This window comes from Stigmatopora nigra, chromosome 4 (genome assembly GCF_051989575.1).
Source record: "Stigmatopora nigra isolate UIUO_SnigA chromosome 4, RoL_Snig_1.1, whole genome shotgun sequence".
NCBI classification, from domain to species: domain Eukaryota; kingdom Metazoa; phylum Chordata; class Actinopteri; order Syngnathiformes; family Syngnathidae; genus Stigmatopora; species Stigmatopora nigra.
Genome location: NC_135511.1, coordinates 14,699,532 through 14,721,381, shown reverse-complemented (window position 1 = coordinate 14,721,381; position 21,850 = coordinate 14,699,532). Strand labels below are relative to the sequence as shown.

Here is a 21,850-nt window from a genome sequence, read left to right as displayed (position 1 = left end):
AGGGATATTTACTATATTTGAAATAAGGGTGACACTGAGCATGAGTATTTTCTTTGAGCATTGTACTGCATGTATTATTCATGCTTTTCTGTTTGCGCGTTGCATGTTCTTGCGTGGGTTTTCTCCCAGAACCCCGGCTTCCTCCCACATCCCGAAAACATGCGTTATGAAAATAATTTTTCCATAAGTGTGAATCTGAGTGTGAAAGGTTGTTTACATGCATATACATATATACACGTACATACAAATAAATATATTCCACTCTTCCTGAAATAACCTAGATTTGTGACATCCAATATACCGTATTTTCAGGACTATAATGCGCATTATAAGGCGCACCCTCAATGAATGATACATTTAAAAAAAAATCGATATATAAATCACACCGGATTATAAAATGCCCTGTCTATTTTGGAGAAAATTTAAGACTTTCAAGTGCGCCTTATAGTCGTGAAAATACGGTAACTACTATATCATATCATAACATAACTCAAAGTTTGTAGTCATACCTCAAAGGTAGAATTTATCCAACAATTTCCAACTGACTAATACAAGAACAAGCCAATGACAAATGAGCTTTGCATTCTCAGTAAACAGAAAAAATGCTGATCCTGGCTCGCAAGCAGCTTTGAGTTGATGAAACAAATTAAAAGCCCATATATCTTCTTTTTTTATTTATTTATATATTTTTTCCTACGGCTGTGCTGCACCAGCTGCCCCATTAGTGGAGAATATCTATCAGATGTTCCCCAGCATAAAAACCACTGATACATAACATTATCATACAACACAACTGGCTTAAAAAAAACCTCACATTTTCCATTTTAAATTGAAATCACAGAGATTTGGTAGAAAAACATGAGACTTCCCTTTAAAGTAATACCATTTTAACTATGTATTGGAACATAAATTATCATTAAATCTACATACACTGTCATTCCTCCCGGTCACCTCTCTTCAAGAACCACAGCTTTACTTTGCTTTCTTAACTGACAGCTGTAGTGTCCATAATCCTTCCAACAAAGACAACTGTCCCCCAAAAGACTCCTGAAAATGAAACAGCTGGCAGTAAAACTCAGTCTGCTCCCAAACACACGCCTGTCAAATAAATCCAAGGTGGCTGCTCCACTGATTTATCGGCAAGGGTACTGGACACCATTGTCTGACAGCTGAAGACGGAGAGCATTGCTTCATAGAAAATTGAAAATGTTGGCGCTCATGTTTTTTTTTTAGACGCTATGGCCAGCTGGTCACTGTCACAGATGTTATGACTGTAATTTTTTATGTAGAGGTGGTTGTAAAGCTGTACACATTTTTTTTACCTTTATAATACTTCCGGCAACTTTTTTTTTACAAGATTCTAATGTCTAATGGGATTATACACCAGGGATGCTTTGCATAAACGGTATCACATGTGAGGCGCTCAAACTATCCTTAAACCCAATAGTCATAGTCAGGCGAAAAAAAATGGGGAAAAAACTCATTTTTAGATATCATTTGTACTGAAAATTTGGTTCTTACACTGATGCAATGATCTTATTGAAATACCTATATGTAACATAACACATATTACCTTGTACTGGTAGTTGCAAGGTAATCCAGTCTTGTTCCAATGCATCCATCCGAGAAAAATAATCACTAGTCTGATTAAAATTTGTATTTTTTAAGAAAAAAATGTTTTGTTTTGTTTTCATTAGTGAAATAATTATAGTCCCACAAGAGGAAATTAAGTTTCTCTCCTTGTATTATTGTGTTATTGTAAGCTTATCTGAAATCAACTTTTTGTTAACTACATGTATTCCGTCTTATAATACATTCAGAAGAAGTATTAAACTGGTTTATTTTAATAATATTATATCATATCACAGCAAAATTACTCCAGGAAATTCAACAATTGGTGACCATACTCTATAAAAAAAATAAAAAATTCTAATAAATAAATAAATAAATTAAAAAAAATATATAAAAAAACGTAAAGTTACTTTTACTATAATGTACCAGGTTCTGGCATTGACAAAATTATACCATTAGAAAAAGTGAAATACAGGTTAAAAAAAAATGGTACAGGTAAAAAAGAAAATGGTACAGTATTTGTACCTGTTTTTACTTGTTTTGCGATTGTGTATTCAACTATGTTTTTTAAAATGAATGAACCATGTGTGTTGTTTAGAAACGTAAGCTCAGACGGAGCAGAAGCTCGTCGTAGACTGAGGGAGTGTGACGGATTGGTGGACGCCCTCCTGCATGCCCTCCAATCAGCTGTAGGCAAGAAAGATATGGATAATAAGGTCGCTCGTCACCGGACTGCCACTTATTCCGTCTCTTGAGTCGGCTTTATAATATCTAATATGCATATATACTGACAATGTGACACTGTCTACTTCCACCTTCCTCCTACCTAGTCGGTGGAGAACTGTGTGTGTATTATGAGGAACCTGTCTTACCACGTCCACAAAGAAGTGCCAGGGGCCGAGAGGTTTCAAGATCCATCAGCGCCACAGACCCCTGGCTCTGCTGGGCCACAGAGGAAGAAGAAGGATGACGCCGGCTGCTTCGGAGGCAAAAAAGCCAAAGGTGAGGAAAATGGTGATTTTTTGGGGGGGATCTCACTAATAAATCACCTCTTCATGACAATTAATTAATTAATAATAGTCATGTTTTTGGAGCAAGTGACAATTTGAATTGCCGTTTTCGACTTGAAAAACTTGGAATTTCCACAGGCGTATTTTCCGGACTATGAGCCAAACTTTTTTTCATAGTTTTTGCTAGGCCTCCGACTAATTCTTAAGTACTATTAAGCCTGATATATATTGTTTTACTATTGTTACTTTAACATGTTTGTTCTTGGTTTTTGATACAATTATATAATTGTGTATTTTATAGCTGGTGCGACTTATAGTCTGAAAAACACATTGTAATTCCCAGCCAGTCAAAGAAAGGATTTCCCCACTACTAAAGTGATACTGTTAATAGGAACTTTTCAGGATCTTTTCCGTAGGGCATATCACATAAAAGAAATCCCCCTTAAGGCATTTGTTCTTTCATAAAAAAAAAAAAAACGGAACCCCCAATCCGACTGACAAAAGTCCTTGAAAATTTACCGAAAAAAATTGTAAAAACAGCTGCTTCCCGACTCATCATTTTGACCTCATCCATTTTAGAAAATATTGTCAATCAATAACTAAGGCATGACCATCATCAGCTCTTTAACAATTTATATGAATTTACATTAGCATTGAAATCTTTTCACAGCATGCTATGATTATAAGCCCCTCGTCAAGTACCCATGTTAGGTGGGCTCGGTTTGTAAGCGGCATCTCCTGAGCTCACAGCAGCACAACACTGTTGTCTCCCTGTTGTACACTACTAATGGCTGTCATTAATCAGACCACCAATGAAGTGTGACTACTCGTTGTTGACCCCCCGGTATCTAACAACTCTTTGGAGAAATCCCTCCAATTGTGGATTTGACAAACTGACTTTACATGCATGCAGACTTGTGAAGAAAGCAATTACCCATACGAACACTTTGTTGTGTGCAGCAGCCACGTAATGAGCTACTCGTAGTGATGCGGCCCCTCAAGGTGTTCTTTTTCCATGAGGAACATTAAACACAAACTATAAAGAAGCACACTGTGATGTTCTTAAGTCACACAGTCTGCTAAAATTGTTGGTAATTTCTTGTGTTAAGTAGGCTGCAAATTGCCTGCTCTTCACTTTAATGTGACATTCTGGTGGAATTCTTATTATAGCGTTATGATTAGCAAGGACAGAACAGTTTTACTGTCATTAGTTAATGAGCGGATGGAAATTAATCCCATTCCTTTTCATTTTTTTATTTGGGGTGATATTTTTTTAGTTTAATGATGCAAGTTTATAAATGTTGGTAAGTTACCGTATTTTCACGACTATAAGGCGCACCCTCAATTAATGACATTTTTTTCCATATATAAGGTGCACTGTATTATAAGGCGCAGTGTCTATTTTGGAGAAAATTTAAGACTTTTAAGTGCGCCTTATAGTCGTGAAAATATGGTAATTGCTATTGACTTCCAGGTAGGAAGCACACTACACAGTCACCTCTAGAGCCAGCCATTGTTGATGTTTTTGATTTTTTTGTATAAAATATTGCAGTGGGGGAGGAGCTATATGATGGAAGATTTTGTAAACTAAGATGGCATCTGCATATTTAACAGTATTTTTTCAGTTCAGGCGTTTGTGTTTTTTTAATATCCGACAGTGGTGGTTTTCGTTTTTGGTTTTCTGTTTTTTCCATATATAAGGCGCACTGGATTATAAGGCGCACTGTCTATTTTGGAGAAAATTTAAGACTTTTAAGTGCGCATTATAGTTGTGAAAAAATATGGTATGTTGTTTTTTCTTTAAATAATAACTGTCTACAATATAAGTGTAGGAAAGAAGTGGATTGCAAAGGTTTTAGTAGTCTTTCATTTTCTGTATCAGCCAGAAACAAAACATAGCCACTTTTTCCTCTTTTTTCCTTTAAAAAAAATGCTTTGTCTTTGCTTTTTTACTTCTTTCCCTCTATTGCGTCCCTTTTGGTCTCATCGCTATTTTCAGATATTGATTTCTGTACTCATTTTTTACACAGCCCTTTTGACATGTGAGCATGTGTTTTTTTTCACCATGCCCTTTCTCTCTCTTCTCTGCTTTTGTCTTTTTTTGGCTGCTGCTCCCTTGGCTAACTGTAGAGGAATGGTTTAATCAAGGTGAGTGCACCATGCAACTTTCTTCTTTTTCCAACCTAGTCCAGCCTAGCCTCCTTTCTTTCATTCCCTAGCATATATAGTTATGTACATAAGTGTGTGTTTATTTGTACTTGCAAAACATGTAGTTTTCCCATTTGTTTTGAAACAATTGGTCAGTCAAGTGAAGTTTAGTTTAGAGAGAAAATTTTTGTTATTCAATTTAATAATTCAGATTATAGTGGCAAATAATTAAATTTGTGGATGAAAGAGCAATTGCACAGGCTACAAATTTGCATGATGGCCATGATGTCAAAGTGGCGGCCCGGGGGCCAAATCTGGCCTACACAAACATTTAGTGTGGCCCGGTAGAGTAAATCATGAGTGCTGACTTTCTGTTTTAGGATCAAATTAAAATAAATAGTATTGATGTATATTAAATTCCCTTATTTTTACCTATTTTAAATCAATAATTGTAATTTTTAAATATTTTTTTCTCTGTTTATAGTTCAAAAATCATTTTGTAAAATCTAAAATAAAAAAAATAAAAACGAAAATAAACATTGTTTTAGATCTATAAAAAACTGAATATTCAAGGCTTTTAATCCATTTTTAAAAAGAAAAAATCTAAATATTAGATCTAAAATCCACGTGCAATCAAGTTGACGTTAAAGCGGCCCTCGAACCAACCCGAGTCTGACACCCTTGCTATAGAGCATTAAATGTAACTATTCTACCTTGTAAGTCATGACCAACCCTTTTGTTTGTGCTCATCACGCATCTTATTTTGGAATAATTACTCCAATTTGCATTTGTTGTTTAATTATTGTGGTGATTTCTCACACCAAGTACTTGCGTGTATGCAGCTGATCACTGCCACTTTAGCTAATGAAAATAAATTGAGCGACTAAACAATAAGACCCAAATTAGGAAAATGGAAAGCACTGTTGTATAATGACTTAAAGCAGACATAAACAAAGATTACATTGGAAACTGTTGGAAAATTAAGACGCCCCCGGAATAATTTTTAGAAGTTCTTAAAGACAACGAAAAGTAGTTGAAGTAGACTTTCATAATTTTTCCATCCCCCTCAATGAATAAATAAATAAATAAACAATATAAAACAGAATTTGAATATAATTTCAAGCCACAGTGTATAAACAAGTGCAGATTTAAGATTAGTGTATAATTGGCTGCAAACAAAAGTATTACAACAGCAATGAATGGATTTTGTTGCATTTGTTATAAAAAACAAATAAAGATGAGTATCTGTAATGTATTTTTTCAAATACATTAGGAAAAAATAAGTTTTTAATGCCAATATACGCATGTATTTACTTTCTGTATAAAAGAAATATGATGATTGACAGAAGGGACATAAGATTTGGTAATGTGGTCTAATCTGAATGATTAAACTATGTATTCTTACTACTTTTTATCAATTTTTTCAATTAATAATATTCTTCATTCGCTCTCTCTTCCATCCAGGTAGAAAAAATGGTGAAAATGACAAAAACTACGACACACTGGATCTTCCAAAGCGCACAGAACCAACAAAAGGTAGTTACCTCAACAATTGCAATGTGCAGAAACAAAAACTGGAATATAATCTGATTTTCTCCCAAAACTGTGGGCTACTTTTATTGGAAATCCCCTTAAAAAGTTTGGGTTTTCTTTTTTTTTTGTGTGTGCATGTAGTTGACAAAGATGCCATGCAAGACAAACTGGTTTCAAGTAATTGCCCTTCCAGTTTAAAATGTCAGAATGATCAAGTTCTATATAATTATTTATGGTTGGGTCGCATATAGACATGGCATTTTTGTTGTAGAGAAAGCAGATAGTTATTTGCACTTACAAGGTTTTTTGGGGGGAAACCTGTTTTGTTCTGTTGTTTTGTCAGGCAGGTTGTATGCTCTGTGTTTTTTTTTATGCCAGAACAGCTTGATGCTCTCTACCTGGTCATTTGTACTGTAATGGATATCCATTAGAAAAGCAGTCAGACAGAACAAGCTTTTCAGAAGAAGTACAAATGAGAGAGAACAGAGCAGGTGGAAATGAAAGCAGATAAATTACAATCCAATAGAATACAAGCACAGTAATCTAAATAGCATTTGTAATGTGTATTATATTGACTGAGAATGGTTTAAACTTACCACTTATTGGTTCAAATGAGTTGAGAATGTTCCTGCTTTCGCCATAAATAGTTTATTAAAAGCCTCTTTAATATAAATCTTTGATTCTTGTAAACAAAATCACTACTAACACAAGTATTTCATTTTTCTTCCTAAAGCAGATTCATTTTTTTTTCAAGTTCAAGTTTTATTACGCCTTGAAATGCCAAGTCTCTGGAGTAGTACAATTATCGCGCATTGGGAAGTACTACATTTTCTAGTTCATGCCATTTCCAACCAGAATATTGTAAATGATAGATTGTGCATCCTAAATTCCGAGTAGTAGTCACACATATTTTCGTTCTCGCGGTTAGAATGTAACACCAAGATAGCAAATGCTGACATTGATGTTTTTGTAACCCACGCATTGGTTGCTGGAATATGCCGTTCACCCTCTCATTCGACATAAACACACCACTCATGTCCCTCTTAAAATTCTCCCCTTCTGCCTCACTTCCTACTGTCACATTTCATAGAAAGGTGAGACTCAGTTAATACAACTATAGCATGAATAGATTCTACTGGACATTTGGATTGGTGATGGTCTATGCTGCTGACCATCATGAGATTATGTGTAGTCCTATTATAAGAGATCATACAGCATTATTGTATATGTTGCTGTATTTAATACAATGTCAGCAGGTGGTCCTAAACTGGAGCTTGCAAAATGCCCAGTAGTGAACTGGGAAAATATATTTTGGCGCCCATTTTAAAGAGTTTAGGTAGCTTTTAGTCATCATCAATGTGAATAATTCTATGGGACAGCGTCACTATATGATTGGATGTGAGTATATGTAGAAATAAGAGCAGGGATTTTCATTTCCTACACAAGAGATAATCCAGAGTATCCATTACACTGAAGCATGTGATGGGTTCATGGGGGTGGACCGAGCATTAAATGAGGGATGGTTGCTGACACCAATCCAGACACAGCAAATCCCTTCACTGTCAGCTACCATCATAATAGGCATCGTACATTCTGGATGCCTGTTCTGCTCTGAGAATGAAAGACCGAGCGAGTGTCAGCCTGCAGGGCACCGGTCCAGTGCAGTCGAGGGGGATGGGAAATCAGTGCGCTTCTTAATCAGGATTCAGTATTTGCCCAGCATAATAATCAGATTTGTGATGATTCTGTTACTCTAACAGGCATCCACAGTGACTGTAATCTGATGGCTGTGCATGTAGTATGTGCTTTTCTATTTTCTTTGATGGACATCTTCAATGAATGGCCTATTTTTTTTTAAATTGGTTTCACAAGACGTAGTAGTAGTAGTTGTGGTGGTAGTGGTAGTTGTGGTAGTTGTAGTTGTGGTGGTACTAGTGTTATGAGTTGTAGTAGTAGTGGTAATAGTGGTAGTAGTGGTAGTAGTTGTATTAGTGGTAGTAGTGGTAGTAATGGTATTAGTGGTAGTAGTTGTATTAGTGGTGGTCGTAGTGGTAGTAATGGTATTAGTGGTAGTAGTTGTATTAGTGGTGGTAGTAGTGGGGGTAGTTGTGGTAGCAGTAGTAGCAGTAGTAGTGGTAGTAGTACCAGTTGTAGTAGTGGTTGTGGTAGTAGTAGTGGTAGTGGTAGTAGTATTGGTAGCAGTAGCGGTAGTTGGAGTAGTGTTAGTGGTAGCGGTAGTTGTGGTAGTGGTAGCAGTAGCGGTAGTTGGAGTAGTGTTAGTGGTAGCGGTAGTTGTGGTAGTGGTAGTAGTAGCGGTAGTAGACATAGAGAGTTGTGTTATGCATGTTAGGATGTAAAGTTTTGTTTTTGGCTGCCATCAAGTGTTTTCTGAATGGTTGAAAATCCATCAGCAGAATTGGATTTTGAATGACTGACCTGTCACTGTAAGAGCAGCTGGTTGCCAAGGGTTCATCTTGTGTTAAATTGGTCTTTCATTTCCCTGACATTTTAGTAAAATTGCTGATGGACACCTGATGTTGAAATGGAGATCTGGAGGAAGTACTTGATAGGGGGTCTGAGCTGTCTATTTGTCTTTTTTGGCACTCTTCCTCTTCCCCCAACTGTCACTTGCCCTCAACCATCCCATCACACCAGGACATCTTTGTGAGTGAAAGCTGATGGGCAGTTGTACAAGACTCCGGCATGCAGACAATTTTAGTTTTTCCTCATTTCAAAAACTTGGGCTGACCGCTGTATGGATATGCTAATGTACCATGGCCTCAGACTGCCCGTAGAGGTGCCAATCCCCCTAAAGCTCCAAATGGGAGATGATAAAGCTTTGACTCCTGGCTACTGTCCATATAAAGACAGAGTAGGAGACGTGCCTTGGACACGAAGAGTCAATGTTTTCTAGCTTCTAACATACTTTTCCGTCATGTTTCAGTTGGCTGTAATTGAATGATTTTGAATCAAAAGGGCCCAAAAAATTCTATGAATTCTACATTGTAATGCTACCAAAATATAGTTTGTTTCAATTTTCTGTGTATTCGACCACCACAAAACATGTTTACATAAAGAGCACAAATAATGCAAAGTCAAATAATTCATAAAGCGATAAATAAAATATACATATATAAGTGTTGGGGTAAAAAGTCAGTTCAACCAAACAAAACATGTTTCATTATTTACAGTTGATTTTCTTCTTGATTTGTTTAATGTAGAGATGATTTACATTGCAGTCCATTGCCGACATGCTGTTTTACATAGCAAAAGTACATTGGTTATTTATATCTATGGCTTGCATTTATTCATTATTTATATTTTCTATTCATCAGTTTGCTCTTCTGAAGTTCACACACGTCCCTTTGCAAACTTCACACTAAAATTTAAAAGGATTCTATCGTGAAGAGCTTTTGAGACCCTTTGCCTTACACACTGATATCTTTATGATCCACATGTACACTATCAAGATAAATAAAAAAAGAAGCTAAGACACAATGTGTCATGAGGTTTAAAGTATCTCCGATTTTTCTAATGAAAGTCAGCCACCTACTGCAAACACACACACACACACACACACCGAGTTATTAAATGATGGCTACACGCCTTTGTCTATTGCCAACAGTCTGTAATCTGTCATGAATTGTTTGAGGATACTCCAGGTACTTCAAACAGTTTTCTCGCCCAAGCCAAAAACATAAACCACAATATTTGAGCATAATATTTCTTGGCTGAGAGATAAACAGAAACTGTTTTACTAATATTGAATTTGCTTTATACTATCTACTACTGTCCAAGGCAACTTGTGTAACATTTTCATGGTGGTGCCTGAGCAACCCACTCCAGATAAAATATGGAAATTTATACTATGTATATACACAATTTCACCAAACCTGGTCCGCCCATTTGGCTCTCCTGAGGGAAACATAGTTGCCCTAACCCGTGCCTATGTCAAAATGTCTTTCAGTTTTACTTTAAAAACTGTTTGAGGTCCAGATAATCTGAAATTACGGTCAGTAATTGGAGCGCCATTTGACAACCCCTGATTGAGAAGGAAGCAGAGTAGTAAGTAAGGCTTCACATCTTGACAAGGGCCAATTAAAGAGAGTACAAGATGATGTGATTGATACTTTTACCTGGTCACTAGGCAGCATCACGTGCCAAACTTGTGATTTTCCTGCTGATTACACTTATTTTCTTACCATGCTGAAGCTTCTACTGCAAGAGTCATTCTGATACTCAGTTTTTTTGATGATGGCATTTATGATTATTTGAATTGAATCACATATTACTCTTATTTGTTTATTTTATCTTCCCGGTCAAGCTACATCTCCCTAAAAACCATAAAAACTGTTGTACCTTGAAATCCAAAGTCATATCTGTACCTTCAACAAATATCAATACTATACTGTTAACACTTGTCCACATGTTGGAGTATATTGATTTTCAACCTAATAATACTGGAGATAACCAACACAAGATAAAACAGGATTATTTTGGAATTAGAGCCAAGAGGCCAATGACAAACAGACTATCTTCATCTGAATAACAGTAAGGAAGGATTTGATGAAATATTTATTTAGCTCTGTTGTATCTATCAGGAGTGAGCCACTGCACAATTTGTTTTAGCAATGCTACCTTGGCCCCTCTCCAGGTTTTTATTAAATCCATTCCTTTCTCGCCGTGCTATTGATTCAGCATCTGCCTCTATTAAATGAGAAAGCCACAATATATGAATCTGCTAAGTGCTTTATTGTTACATCCAAGCACTTTAGATATACTCTTATCTAATATTTTCTTTTTCAAATCATGTCATGTGTAACCTTAAATGACCTTGACTGAATAACTATTACTATCTTAAATGTCTTTAGTGTGTTACTTGGAAAATGACCGCAGGCTTTTGCGGTTCTGCCCATCCTACTCTGTGCTAATAGCTGATAATGTAATTATGTTTGCATCAGAGGAAGGCCTGATAATTAACAATGGCGGATGTGTTACGTGCAAGCAAGATCAAAACATCAAAAATGTTTTGTCTTTTCCGATCGATAATCTTCTTGTGTGTCATGATGAAGTATCGACTGTCATTTTAGTTTCATACTGGATTTAGAGTGCGTGTTGCAGCAAAAAAAATACAGTATTTTGCTGTTTTGCGCGTATATTAAAAGGGAGGGGTATATTAAATGGCGCACAAACAGGATGGTATGATCCACTACGCACTATTTATGCCGTGACGGGGTGCATCAATGCTTTGCAGACTAAAACTACTTACTACTCAGGTTAAAAATACTTACTCCTGAATAAAGTCCGACGTGGAATTTTAATGAACTTAAGTATCTATAATTATGCCCCCATGAACACCATACAAATCTTACTAAAAAAGCTGAGTTGCCGTTTAATATACCTGGGTATATTGAATGGCAGGGGGTATATTAAATGGCGCACAAACGTGAGTCTCAAAAGAGCAGAAATCATTTAGTATACCCGGGTATATTAAACTGCAAAATACCGTACTTCTGGCTATGTTTGGACAAAAGCTAATCTCAAAACTGACTTATTTTTTTTGTGTGTGTTTTCTTATAGGGTTTGAGCTTCTGTATCAACCAGAAGTGGTGAGACTTTATCTTTCACTGCTGACGGAAAGCCAAAATTTCAATACCTTGGAGGCTGCTGCTGGGGCTCTGCAGAACCTTGGTGCAGGGCAATGGACTGTGAGTGCAATTGTTGGGCTGGTATAGCTAACACCCAAGTTTTTACTGATTTGTTTATGTATCTCTACCCTGCTTTTTATGATATGACAGATGGATGGGTCGTGAGTTAAGAAATCCGTTTTTTAGGGATTTATCCAAAAGTTAAGGTTCACTGGAACTTGTAAAGATATGGCTTCACGGAAAATGTAGTGAGATAAATCTATCTGAAGCGAAAAGTATAGTTGAATCATTATAATTCATACAACTCCGTTAGATATTTGCTTCTGATGATGGAGGAGATGAGAAAATATTTGGCTGGGATCAGACGTGGTCCAATTAAAGCTGCAGAAAATATAGTGAGGAGCTTTTTGACTTGAAGCGAGCTGTGAATTTTGAACAGGAAAATGAGTTTTTTTTATGCCCGGAAAAAAAGTAGTGCTTTGTAATGTTCAGAGACAATGCTCTTCAAAATAATGAGTCCTGTAAATGATAACAAATCTTTTGGAGTGAGTAAGTCATCATTGTGAAAAGCTTTGCCAAAAGCCTGAGGCTGTTTTTAAATGGTTTTAGGACCACTGCCTCAATGCAAGTTAAGCAAACGACATCCTGTTAGCAAATGCATTTGAATGCTGATTAAATGGTTATATTTTCTTCTCCAGGACACTATGGCCTTTCGCAAATTTAAAATATTGATCAAAGAATGATTGATTATATCATAGGTGTCAAAGTGGTGGCCCGCGGGACAAATTTGGCCCCCCACATCATTTTGTGTGGCCCGAAAAAGTAAATGATGAGTGCCAACTTTGTTTTATGATGAAATTCAAATGAAAATTGAAGATTATTTCATTTTAAATCAATAATTACAAACAATTTGTATTCATTTGAATATCCAAAAATGATCTATCGATTAGCACAATCGAGAAAGCTGTCAATTTAATTATCAATTAATGTTGGCAGCCTAGTTGGAAGACATAACGGCCCTCCAGATGTAATTGAATCTAAAAAATGAGTTTGACACCCCTGGATTATACTTTTTAATATGCCTCAGTTGACTTTCAAGTTGCGTCGTGGTACTTTTTGGGGAAAAAAACTTTTTTTAGTGTTTGTTTCATGCATTTAAGTCTTTGGTTCCTTGCTTCATTGATCTTACGTCAAGCTCACCTTCCCATGTTTATACAAAGGTTGTTGCTTAGCACTGTCAGCATGCAACCACAGTTCCGTCCGTGTATTTAGCAGCACAGCAGCTATCAAGGAAGTGTGACCTTTCAGCCGTATGACATTGGCACCAGCGGGCACCCACAGCTACTTTGGAACTCTCATATTAGTGCTTAATTATCTCCATTCCAGATCATCACATTTCATCCTCTCAATAGTTCAGCTGGAGTGACTCCAAGCATGAGTACTCATTCTGAGGACAAATCCTTTTCTCCTTTGCTACTTTTTTTTCCTCTCTGTGGAAGCTGATGTGAAGGTCCACAGGCCAAAATCAGGAAAAAAGTAGAGCTACTTAACCATTTGTCACATCTGGCTGTTGGACTAAGCCTATGTGCTCTCCTTTTGGCTTTGGCTTTCTCAAAATTTAAACCTCAAACCACCTTTTTTTAATCATCGTCGTTGGCTGTTGTTAAATTTGAAGGCATACTACTGCCATCTTGTGGCTCCAGGTTACCTAGTGTGATTATGAATATTTTTCAATTGATTCCACTCTTGTATGAGTAAAAATGCACTGAGCTGGCCCACTTTTGTCTTACACAGTGGTCCAACTATATCCGGGCAACAGTCCGGAAAGAGAAAGGACTTCCTATCCTGGTGGAGCTGTTGCGGTCCGACTCTGACAAGGTGGTCCGAGCTGTGGCTATCGCACTGCGCAACCTTTCCATTGACCGCCGCAACAAGGACCTTATTGGTAAGCATACTTGCTATATATTATCTATACACACACATACTTAAAAATGGAGACTTAACGCAAAATCCTGAATGAAGCTGACCCGCATTATAGTGCTAAATACGCTTAGACAAGGGGGTCGAACTCGGGTTAGTTCGCGGGCCACATTAACGCCAACTTGATTTTATGTGGGACGTACCATAGATTTTACAAAATGCTTTTTGAACTAATAACACAAAATTGCAATTACTGATTTAAAAAGGGATACATTAGGAAATGTAATTTAAAAAGGGATAAATTAGGAACATTTGATATAAAAAGGGATAAATTAGGAAATGTAACATACACTTATAATCATTGGAATTTGATCCTAAAACAGAAAGTCGGCATTCATTATATACTTTTTCGGGCCACAAAAAATGATGTGGCGGGCCAGGTTTGGCCCCCAGGCCGCCACTTTGACACTTGTAGTTTAGACTAATTTATATTGCAATAAAATTCCGTGCTCAGTATGCAGAGTATGTTATGGCAGTATATGTTTTTATACTGAATCATATTTATATGATTTGGTAAACCCTGTTTTAGATTGGGCGTCAAACAAAATAAATGTAGTCCCATTATAAATGTTTTTTTTTTTTTTGCATGTCAATTATGTCTTTAATCGTATATTTTCTTTTGGGCATTGATAGGGAGTTATGCCATGCGGGACTTGGTCAGTAACTTGCCAAGCGGACAACAGCGGCCAGCCAAGAACTTGGAGGAGGACACTGTGGTGGCCATTCTCAACACCATCCACGAAATTGTCACCGAAAGCTCTGAAAACGCCCGATCGCTCGTGCAGGCTCAAGCTATCGAGAAGCTGGTCGCCATTAATCGGACTAGGTACCCTTTTATACCAAATTTCATGAAATTTGAGAAATGAGCAAGATAACTTTAATGTCTACACAGTCTTCCATAAGGGTAACTCATGTAGGGATATTTTTATACATTTTTCAACTCAGGGTTCTAACTAGATGTAATATTTGCTGGTGTTTCAAAAATAACTAATGAAAGCAAGTATTTCTACAAGTTAAAAATAACCAGACCGCTATTGTAAGTGCTATGATTATTTGTGTTTCCCCACATTTCTCACTTGCATGACATTAACAGATCTTTCTATATGTATCATCATTTCATGTCCTTTTGTATATTTTGGTTCCTTTTGTTTCTTCAGTCAGTCACCCAGAGAAACAAAAGCTGCGTCTCATGTGCTGCAGACAGTGTGGAGTTATAAGGAACTCAGGAATAATTTGACAAAGGATGGATGGAACAAAAGCCATTTCCAGGTATGACATCAAAATAACAACACAGACAAAAATGTCTTGCAAAAATTATATAACACTGGTTCCACTTTTATAGATAATAAACCTATATTTCCTTGAACAAAAAAAAAAAAAACTAAAAATAGAACAAATGCACTATAAATACTTTGCCTCCATATCAACTTTATTTTTGGAAAATATAAATAAAACCAAACAAATAAAATACAAATAAACACAGCCAACTAAAGTTTCACAATAAAATACATAATAAAATATACAATATTTACAAAATATGTGGAATATTTTTTTTCTTTTTCTCAAAATCAAGCAAACAAAAAAGAAATAAAAAACACATCGGGTTAAAAGAAAAAGAAACAATAAATGAAAAACCTAATGATGTACAAGAGTCCTATAAATTACTGTGAAATCTTTTTTTTTAATGTTTCAGTAACACTGGTTTACTCCATTTATTATGGGATCATTTTATTAATATGTATGATGTGCACTCCATCATACTTAATGTTTACCATGTTATTTATTGTAGTTAAATAAAGTGATAATGTCTTTTTTTAAGGCAATATGGTATGCGTTTCTAAATGCCCAATAAAGAAACTAGTGGGAGCGTATAATACATCTGTAAATTACCTCCTTCTGAAAGAAATGTCCTGTTTTAATGACTCCCTATGGGAATGTCACCAATTTGCTGAACAGTGTTTAATTTATCAATCAAATTAGCTTTGACAATAAATTGCACAATAATTTTCTTTCAGTCCACGACGACAGTGAACCCAAAAGGAACCAAAAATGGCAAACCCGGTTATGATGACACAACTCTACCCCTCATGGAGAAAAACCAAGGTTGGTCCGTACTTATCAACTGCTTAAATTAGTCGCTTAGCAAAATGAGGCAATGACAACCTCAAGAGACTTCTCAGTAGAATTAGCTGACATTATTATTCAATTCACCCCAAAATTAATCTCCATAACAAATTTGAAGAAATTAAGACGGCATCAGGGTCTAGTTTCCAATTTGAAGAATAAACCAAGGCAATATTTCAATATTGCTATATTGTGAGCAAATCCTATTAAGAGATAGACCGGCAACTGTAATTTTAAGCTACTTTATTGTAATTAAAGTTCAACATCTTTTGGTTAAAAATCAAAGGAGGTCCACAGCAGAATGTTGTTGAATTACCGTCAATGTCTTGTTATTTTCCAAACCACACTTATTTTTTTAAGGAGACATTAAAATATGCATAAGTCCGGGTCAGCACAAGATATGATACATATAAAAAAGTGCATCCGTTAACAGTACATATGAAACATAAACAGAAAAAAAGGACTAAAGTCTTAACATACTCATCACTCATCATTCAAGTAAAAAGTACAAAAAAATATATATATATTTTTAAATATTTTTATACCCCCCTTTATACAGTACACCATATAGAATACAGGTAGAGAGAGTGAAATTCATGTTATAACAAAAACAACTGTTAAATATGTTGTTTCAATGTAATATTTGTATTTTTTTTCCCAAAAAATTCCGCAACGCTCTGAATTCGCGGTAGCTGAACCGCGAAGTAGCGAGGGAACACTGTATTTGTCCTAATCTGCAATGAAGTTGACCCCTTTCTATCTAACCTCATTAGATGGTTACTCTACCCTTGACCAGAGGGACAGAGACTGCAAATACAGGACTGGTGACAGTTCAGTGGACCTAACAGAACGGGAACCATTAAAGGTAGCAGCAAAACTTTTTTTTTTTCGTCTCTAGAGGGGATTAGCTATAGAGGACAAAAATAATGGTGTTGCACTGAAATATTGTCACATAAACTCCCCTGTTTTTTCCTCCTCTAAAAACCCTCCCTCCCCTCTTTTCCTTCTCTGCGTTTTCTATGGTTGTCCTCAGTGGAACATTTTAATCCTATTGGTCCTTTAAAGTTCATGAATGTGTCTGTCTACAGCTCAGGGCTGTGTTTGCACTCAGATCTGTGAGCCACTAGTTAATTAAGTAGAAGCTTTCCGAGTCTGTAAAGTAATTATGCTTTCACTGATTAAAATAGCTGCCATTAGCGACCTCTCTTGGAACATGTCCTTAAAATGGCAATGAGAAGACTTGGTTGCTGGTGAGATTGACTTCAAACTCCCCATTTTTTGAAAATATTCCGAACTTATTAGGAATACACCCTCAACATACCGTATTTTCACAACTAGGTGCACTTAAAAGTCTTCAATTTTCTACAAAATAGACAGGGCGCCTTATAATCCAGTGTGCTTTATATATGGGAAAAAATTCAAGTGTCAATCAATGAGGGTGCGCCTTATAAAGCGGTGCGCCTTACAAAGCGGTGCGCCTTATAATGTGGTGCGCCTTATAGTTGTGAAAAAACGGTACATAAATATCAGATAACTCAACTATGATTTATTCGTATTATATCTAACCTAATATCCTTAAAAATGGAATTCCTACTAGTCTACATTCAAAAGAATGTGACAAATCTTGTCTATTTAGATCCCACAAGGCCATTTTCCCCTACTAAATATCTTGTGTATTGAGAGTTTTACTTTGAAAATCCTAAGTCTGCTATCTGTAACATCCCAGGGTTTTTCTACACAGCAACTTGCAGCCATTAATACTTTCTCCTTTCTTGGCATGTTTCTATGTCTTCTTTACCTTTTTTGTAGCTTGCGAACAGCAAAAAATTAACACTAGCATCTCTGGACTCCGCTGCATGTTTGCGTGTTTTGGGCCCAATGTATTGACCTTCTTTCGTTTTGCTTTTTGTGTGTTTTTTTAACCCGTCCTATTGCACAGAATGACACAAGTAGGAAACACTATATCAGGACTAATAGGCCTGCTGTCAGTCTGGTGGACGCTTGTGATGTTAAGCCACAGCCGGTTGATTCCTGGGTCTAAATGCATGCATGGTAGGTTTGAAAACGAAAATGACCAAGTAACCACCTTCATCCATGAGTCAACCTTAGGAAGTCCTTTTCATATATCTTCATTCTTGTTGTAAGAATCCCATCGACTTTGCTCCCACCTGCCACACAATGTCTTGCATAGTTTCTTTCACTGAACTCCTTCGTCAAACCTGTAAACTGGTTGTGTACTCTATACCCATAACTACCTTTCCCTTCACTGAAATATTTTTTTAATCGTGATTTTACAAATAAGGATGTTTTTATACCTATATTGTTTGCTAGAGAAAATAACTACGTAAATTTCACACTGATTTTTAACAGCAAATTGTTATTTGTCTCCTTGACACATTAATAATAGGATAAGTACATTTTCAGATCATATCAATGCATTCTATTGACACTTTTTTAAAGGATAGAGCCCTTTATAAAGGACTATACTTGCAATCCAATCATTTTATAGTAAAGCAAGTAATTCAGTGTCTCCAGTTAATAAAAAAATGTTTTTTCATCTATAAAACTTGGATAAATACATCCAAATCCAAAATAAAAGGTACATATAGTCAATCAGTGCTTTAATTTAGCAACAGCCCTGCCAACTGTTAGATACCCTCTCACCTAAATAGATTCCAATCCTATGAGAAACATAATTAGGCATATCAGGAGACAACTATATAGCTTTAAAAAATAAATGAATGTATAATTATGGCTACTCGGTGCTAAAGAAGGTAGAGGAATGTAAACAGGCTTTTGACTATGATTGGAATTCCTCATCATTTTCCTGATTGAAATGTGCTCTGCGATCCACTCACTGCCTCCCATGACACCCTTTGCTGAATTAATGAAAAGTAATGGAGGATTATTTGTCACCCCTCCAAATGTATCTACCTTAGATGCACGAAATCAAAAAGGCGAGAAGAAATAATGAACGAGTATATGTTATGATATTATACATTGACAAATTCATCAACATTTGCAGAAATATCTGCTTGATAAAGCAAAATGACAATTTGCATTTCATCAAATAGCCTAATTTTGCCTCATAAACAAGTCATTTGCCATTTTTTTCCCAATCGCCAATGTCCTAGTTCTGCTTTCATTGTGGTCTAAGTCCTCTACATCCATAAATGTGTGTTTTCCTTTTAGTATTATCGCTATGTGGCCACAATTTAGTAGCTTATGTGTCTCATACATTATGTTTGACCTCCATGTTGTTCTTCATCATCTTGTTTTTGTTGTCTATTGCATTGACTTTACGTTTTATTTTAATATTGCTTCTCATTAGCTTAGCAGTTAGTAAATAGAATAGTTGTAATGTTAATCGACCTTCAGGAAGACACATGCATAAATATAAAGTGTCCTAATGTGTTTTTTGTTTTGTTTTGTACATGTACTACAGGCTTAAAAAAGTGATACTACAAGAGGACCCTCACATCACCACTGCCATTTCATATGAAGCTCATATTTGGAGATGAACTTTGTACAGATAGACGATTAAAGGTATATTAATAATTATAATCACAATGACGACCCAGCAGAAGCCAGCAATTTTGCTTTAAAAAAAAAAAAAAAACTTTGGAAAATATAAAGACAGACTCTTCCTACTACTACTTTTACATTTTTTCAACATTCCCACTGGACAGCATGTGAAAATTATTCAGTTTACTTTTTGTCGGCAATTGCCGGTGACATCAAGGCATTCAAAGTCGACAATGGCGTAGGAATGATTGTGAGAATTGGAGGTGGGGGAACGTGAAGGTACAAAGAACGTAGGTTGAAAGCAAACCTGAAGCAAGAAAGATTGTTTTTTTATAAAGGTTTGGACTGTGTTTTACATCTGGGAGGTGAGTTCTTTTGATTGTTTGTGTAAATTTGGTATTTTTTGATCTGGGGTGTTATAGATAGATAGATAAGTCACTGGATGTTAGTTTGGGTTATGATGGGGGATGGTAAATTGAAGCCATATTAAGAATTGTGGATACATTTACTACCAAAAGTTATCAACCCATAGACAGACCATTTAGTTCACTTGTTTGAAGAAAACTGCACTGAAACGCTTTGGAAATAAGAGGTTTATTTTATAAAGTGAGGATTCTGCAAGTCGTGCTCTGGACAAAAAGAAGGTGAGAAATAATGAGTGAGTATCTAAAGGAGGAAAATCATCACATAGATGTTCTTTCCCAGTTTAAAAGCAGTTGACATGACAACAGTTTCTTGAGTTTCAATGGGTTTAAAAAGGATGGATATGGTTATTTTGTTGAAAAGATCTAAACCCCATTTTTTGTCATTTTTTTCATACGTGTATATTATGGCGACATTTTTACAAAGCCCAACTTCTTAGTTGTATATCAATAATCACCTTACAATATTTGAAAAACAATGGATTAAGGGTCAACATGTGTAAAAACATAAAATAACGACCATATAATAAACGTGTCAGTAATGCCACGTTATATAATCCATCATTTATTTATATAATGAAGGTCAAAGGGGGATTTTTAAAGAATTGCAGTGTTGTTTTTAATGAGGCAAACATCTTTTTGACAATTCCCGTGGTTGGGTTCAAAGGTCAGGCTATAACCTGACTTTTTAATATTCCTTCATTTAACTGCTACAATCAAGCACTTGTTGGTGCTTTTAAGAAAAAAAATATTCTCTTGTGAGCATGATAAAAAAAAAAGTGTACAGCTGTTCATATTATTTTTAAGTGCCATTTTTTTCTGTTTTTTTGTGATATCAGCAACTCTATTGACATAGAGAAGTGAACATCAGAATAGGTTAAGGTCAAAGGCAAGACTGAAAGGTTATACTCTATAAGTCAAGTAGGGAAAAGTCATAAAGTATATATTTTTACAAAGCTTCAGGGTAGGAAAACTTGGACTTTAAAAACAGAGTGACTAAGTCAAATTGCCATTTCCTTCATGTTGGGTTAGACCACAGAAATATATGTGCCACTGTGTTCTCCAGCATCAGTTCTCTGAGAGTTTGTATGTAATTGAGACTGAAATTAAGCATCACTCATGCGTCATTATGGCGAATGGCATGTGCCTGCGTTGACGTTTTTCCTTGTGACGTGATTTTATAAGAGCTTGCGTTTACACGGTGTTTACAAAGATTTGTGTCGTGGTAAAAAAAAATCTAAACTACAAATAAGTGTATAACTCAATTCTGAAAGTTAATAATATCCGTATTCTTGTCCACAAAGCTGTGTTTTTCGCTGGGTGATGCCAAATCATCATAAATGTAAAAAAATAAAAAATAAAATGAAAATAAATAAAAAAAACAATACAATAGACCAGGAATGGGCAAACTTTTCGGCTCGGGGGCCATATTGACTTTAAATATTTGACAGATGGGCCAGGGTCAGTATAAGATACGATACATATAAAAAAGTGCATCCGTTAACAGTACATATGAAACATAAACAGAAAAAAATGATTAAAGTATTAACATATTCACCACTCATCATTTAAGTAAAAAGTATAAAGTACAAAGTAAAGTAAAAAGGAATATATTAAGATATATTAAAATGTAATTTAAAAAAGGTTAGAGGGGCTGTAAAACAAGAAAAACAAATAAGAGTGGGCAGAGCTACTGCCACTGGCTTCTGCCTGACGGCGCCATCTTGTGGAGAGAAAAAAACATTATTTGAACAACGTCGGCGGGCCGGATTAAAAGGCCTAGCGGGCCAGATGTGGCCCGCGGGCCGTAGTTTGCCCATATCTGCAGTAGACTGTCCCTGACTGCCTCTGCAGCACCGCAACCAAAGTTACTGTATTTTAACATGCA

At 36.0% G+C, this 21,850-nt stretch overlaps 1 protein-coding gene across 8 annotated transcripts in view; it reads left to right on the top strand.

Annotated features, from left to right (window-relative positions):
- The window catches only part of LOC144195417 (splicing regulator ARVCF-like), a 105,179-nt gene extending 83,867 nt beyond the window's left edge, over nucleotides 1-21,312 (top strand). For 6 of the 8 annotated variants that reach the window (XM_077715039.1, XM_077715040.1, XM_077715038.1 and 3 more), the window contains 12 exons: nucleotides 2,171-2,288; nucleotides 2,403-2,574; nucleotides 4,713-4,730; nucleotides 6,195-6,266; nucleotides 11,844-11,971; nucleotides 13,706-13,856; nucleotides 14,525-14,717; nucleotides 15,049-15,160; nucleotides 15,907-15,994; nucleotides 16,789-16,880; nucleotides 17,955-18,067; nucleotides 19,461-21,312. In XM_077715039.1, the coding sequence (XP_077571165.1) occupies nucleotides 2,171-2,288; nucleotides 2,403-2,574; nucleotides 4,713-4,730; nucleotides 6,195-6,266; nucleotides 11,844-11,971; nucleotides 13,706-13,856; nucleotides 14,525-14,717; nucleotides 15,049-15,160; nucleotides 15,907-15,994; nucleotides 16,789-16,880; nucleotides 17,955-18,056 (1,246 nt within the window). In that variant the 3' untranslated portion in view covers nucleotides 18,057-18,067; nucleotides 19,461-21,312. The remainder of the gene's footprint in view (nucleotides 1-2,170; nucleotides 2,289-2,402; nucleotides 2,575-4,712; nucleotides 4,731-6,194; nucleotides 6,267-11,843; nucleotides 11,972-13,705; nucleotides 13,857-14,524; nucleotides 14,718-15,048; nucleotides 15,161-15,906; nucleotides 15,995-16,788; nucleotides 16,881-17,954; nucleotides 18,068-19,460) is intronic. The other 2 variants (XM_077715041.1, XM_077715042.1) reach the window with 2 other exon arrangements.
- The last annotated feature ends 538 nt before the right edge of the window (nucleotides 21,313-21,850 follow it).